The sequence below is a fragment of the Psammomys obesus genome, unplaced genomic scaffold (genome assembly GCF_907164565.1).
Source record: "Psammomys obesus unplaced genomic scaffold, mPsaObe1.curated_primary_1811, whole genome shotgun sequence".
In the NCBI taxonomy this organism is placed as follows: domain Eukaryota; kingdom Metazoa; phylum Chordata; class Mammalia; order Rodentia; family Muridae; genus Psammomys; species Psammomys obesus.
This window is the reverse complement of record NW_026592510.1, coordinates 8,733,358-8,736,377: the sequence shown is the minus strand read 5'-3', so window position 1 is coordinate 8,736,377 and position 3,020 is coordinate 8,733,358. Positions and strand designations below refer to the sequence as shown.

Sequence of the window (3,020 nt, the reverse complement as noted above, 5' to 3'; positions counted from 1 at the left end):
CACACACACACACACACACACACACACACACACACACACACACACACCCATACATAGAACAACTGTGTAAGATGATGCCTTCTTCTTGACACCCAAAGATTCAAGTGGAGTGGCCTGGTCTCTGGCTTTACTTTTGATACTCATGTCTATAGATGTATACCTTCTAGTACCAAGCTCTGTCCCTGTCCTAGGCCATCAGAGTAAGTGTATCTCCATACTGAACCTCATTTCAGATTTGAGTGAGACCAGGGTTGTACAGTGTATAAACTGCAGCTAAGATGAGAGAAAGGGACACAGTCATGCTGTGGAGGTTCCATGCTTGTACCTCGCTTGGAAGCAGTGACCACTGCACAGAAATGGTCATGTCAGGCAAAGGAAGGAAGCAGACTGACTTGAACCCCTACCTTTCCTAGAAGCAGGGACTTTCACTGCTAAGATGAGTACATCAGGGACCCACTTACGGCCCACATACTTGGTACCAACTACCTCAACCAAATATTGAGGCTGCCTCACCTTAGCCAGAAGAGAGCCCAGGATACCATGGCATTATCCCTGGGAGACCCACAGGACAGAAGTCAGAGCTCAAGTCCTTATGAAGTCCAGAGCCATTCTGAGTACCCTCCATGTGTCTCTGGAGACCCCATTCTTATTTGGGAAGAAAGGAGGGAACTTCAGGAGACAGAGAGGTCATTGCTCCCTACAAGGAGCACAGACCAAACCAAATGAGCCCATTTTCTCTTTCTGTCCCTTTGGGAGTCACCTGCTCCAGGCCAGTTGAGGCATCAGGTGAGCCAGGAGGACAGCTTTCTGCTTGGACTTATATCTTAACTGAACATATCAGAACCTCCCCCTTCTCCATCCATCAGAGAAGGGAGATAAACCCTGGGCCCCTTCTGAGTCTCCTCTGTCTTTCCCAGGGACCGGTTCAGGACCATGGTGAATGTTCTGGGTGATGCGTTTGGGACCGGCATTGTGGAAAAGCTCTCCAAGAAGGAGCTGGAGCAGATGGACGTTTCATCTGAAGTCAACATCGTGAACCCCTTTGCCTTGGAACCCACAGTCCTCGATAATGAAGACTCAGATACCAAGAAGTCCTATGTCAATGGGGGCTTTGCAGTGGACAAATCCGACACCATCTCCTTCACCCAGACCTCACAGTTCTAGAGGCCCAGCTTCAGATGACTGGGATGATGAAGGACAACTCCACAGGAGCCATCTCTTAGCAAACTCCAACACTGAGGAGAGAGAGGAACACTGAGAGTCAACTGTACATTTGAGTTTGATAAACAGACCTCCAGATTATTTTCTATATTTGGCTTTATAGCCTTTGTTCTCTGGGTTGGGGGATTTGGGGGAGGGTAGACTGAAAGGAAATTAAGAAAGTTGTGTTATCAGGATTTTCTAATTCTATAAAACAAAATTTTGAAGTATATGAAGGAGCAACTGTTGGGATTAGGTAATGGATATGGAAGATAAATTGCTTTCTCATGCACAGACCAGTGTTTGGGCTTTTTAAATAATATTATTACTGGCTACAAATTTTTACTCAGGCTTTCTATTGGTATGACTTCCTTTGTCTTCTCACTTTTTATAGATTATAATGCATGTCAAAAACCCTACCCAGTTAATGTGCCAAATTTTTCCATTTGACCTCAACTCCAGCCACTCTCAAACTACTCTGGAAAAAAAAAAAAAAGGCAAAAAGGATCAGCATAGTTCTGCAATAACAGTTTTAAGATAGTTAAGGGGTTTAGGGGGAAGGGAAAGGGTTTTTTTATTCAATGTACTGTATTGGAATGCTGGTAGCTGTTTAGCCAGTGTTCGGTATAGAACTATATGTATATGTGTGTATATTTATTATTTTCATATAATTTTCAAGACAGAGACCAGTAATGAACTATCAATGTGAAATAAGAAGCTTTCTCTTTGTACTTGAATCAAAACTATAGTTCCAGCCTAGGTGTGCTTCAGAGCTCACCAGAACACTGTCTGGAACTCTGGGATGAAAAATCAAGTTGCTGGGTTACTGTGATTCAGCCCTAAAGTAAAAATGTGTTATGGTGAAAATCTAAAGTGGCACAGCCATTCTTTTACAACTTCCAGGCTCAAGGTCCCTCAATGTTGGCATGGAATAAGTGCATTTACAAAGACAACACTCCCAGTGGCTGGCTGTGCTCAGATCCCCATGGAAGGCTTTGTTCTTCAAGTACACACCCACCTCACAAGGCTGCCCACCTCACAAGGCTGCCACTTTGCTGCCCTTGGTCTTCTCTGGCCACCAGGGCCAAAAGAGCTGTGTCAAGCCATTACCTATGTTGTTTCAAAATGGGCTGCCTAAGGTGAACAAGCCATGTTGCCAAGTGACCAAGCTATCTCTATACTGTATTCTTTTTAACTTTTTTTTTTTTTTTTTTGAGACGGAGTTTCTCTACATAGTTCTGGCTTTCCTAGAACTCACTATGTAGACTAGGCTAGCCTCAAACTCACAGAGATCCTTCTCCCTCTGCCTCCCTAGTGCCAGGCTGAAAGGCATGTGCCACCATGCCTGGCTTTATACTGTATTCTTACAGAATAAAATCCAGGCCGTGAGCTAATGGTTCAGGGGAAATGCTTCAGGCCTCCTCCTCCAGAGAGGACTGTTCTGAAAACCTTGGCCTTTCGGCTTAGAATCCTCTGCCTGTCTTTCTCCTGCTGGTTTCTGAAGATAACTTATTAAAAGTCTATGCTTTCTGTCCTCATCCTGTAAATAAAGCTCGACAAAAACTTGTAATTAACATCGGAGCAAAGTTCTTAACAGCCGTGTTTCTGTGGTGTCCTTCATCACCTTATAAGCCAGAAATTGTGCCAAAGATAGCAGACAAATGAATGGTTAGAGCTGGCCACCTGCACCTCAGAGCTACAAGAAAATGACACTGAATTAGACTAAACATCACAGTGGCCAATGACTCTAAAATCTGAAGTCCACATATCTGTATTTGTCACAGGAAGTAAATCTAAATCCAAAGGAAGTTGACTGATGG

The 3,020-nt window shown here is 44.0% G+C and overlaps 1 protein-coding gene across 2 annotated transcripts in view; it reads left to right on the top strand.

The window, feature by feature from the left end:
- The window catches only part of Slc1a1 (solute carrier family 1 member 1), a 72,123-nt gene extending 69,349 nt beyond the window's left edge, over positions 1-2,774 (top strand). For both annotated transcript variants that reach the window (XM_055614008.1, XM_055614007.1), the window contains one exon: positions 918-2,774. In XM_055614008.1, coding sequence (XP_055469983.1) covers positions 918-1,164 — 247 coding nt within the window. In that variant the 3' untranslated portion in view covers positions 1,165-2,774. The remainder of the gene's footprint in view (positions 1-917) is intronic.
- The last annotated feature ends 246 nt before the right edge of the window (positions 2,775-3,020 follow it).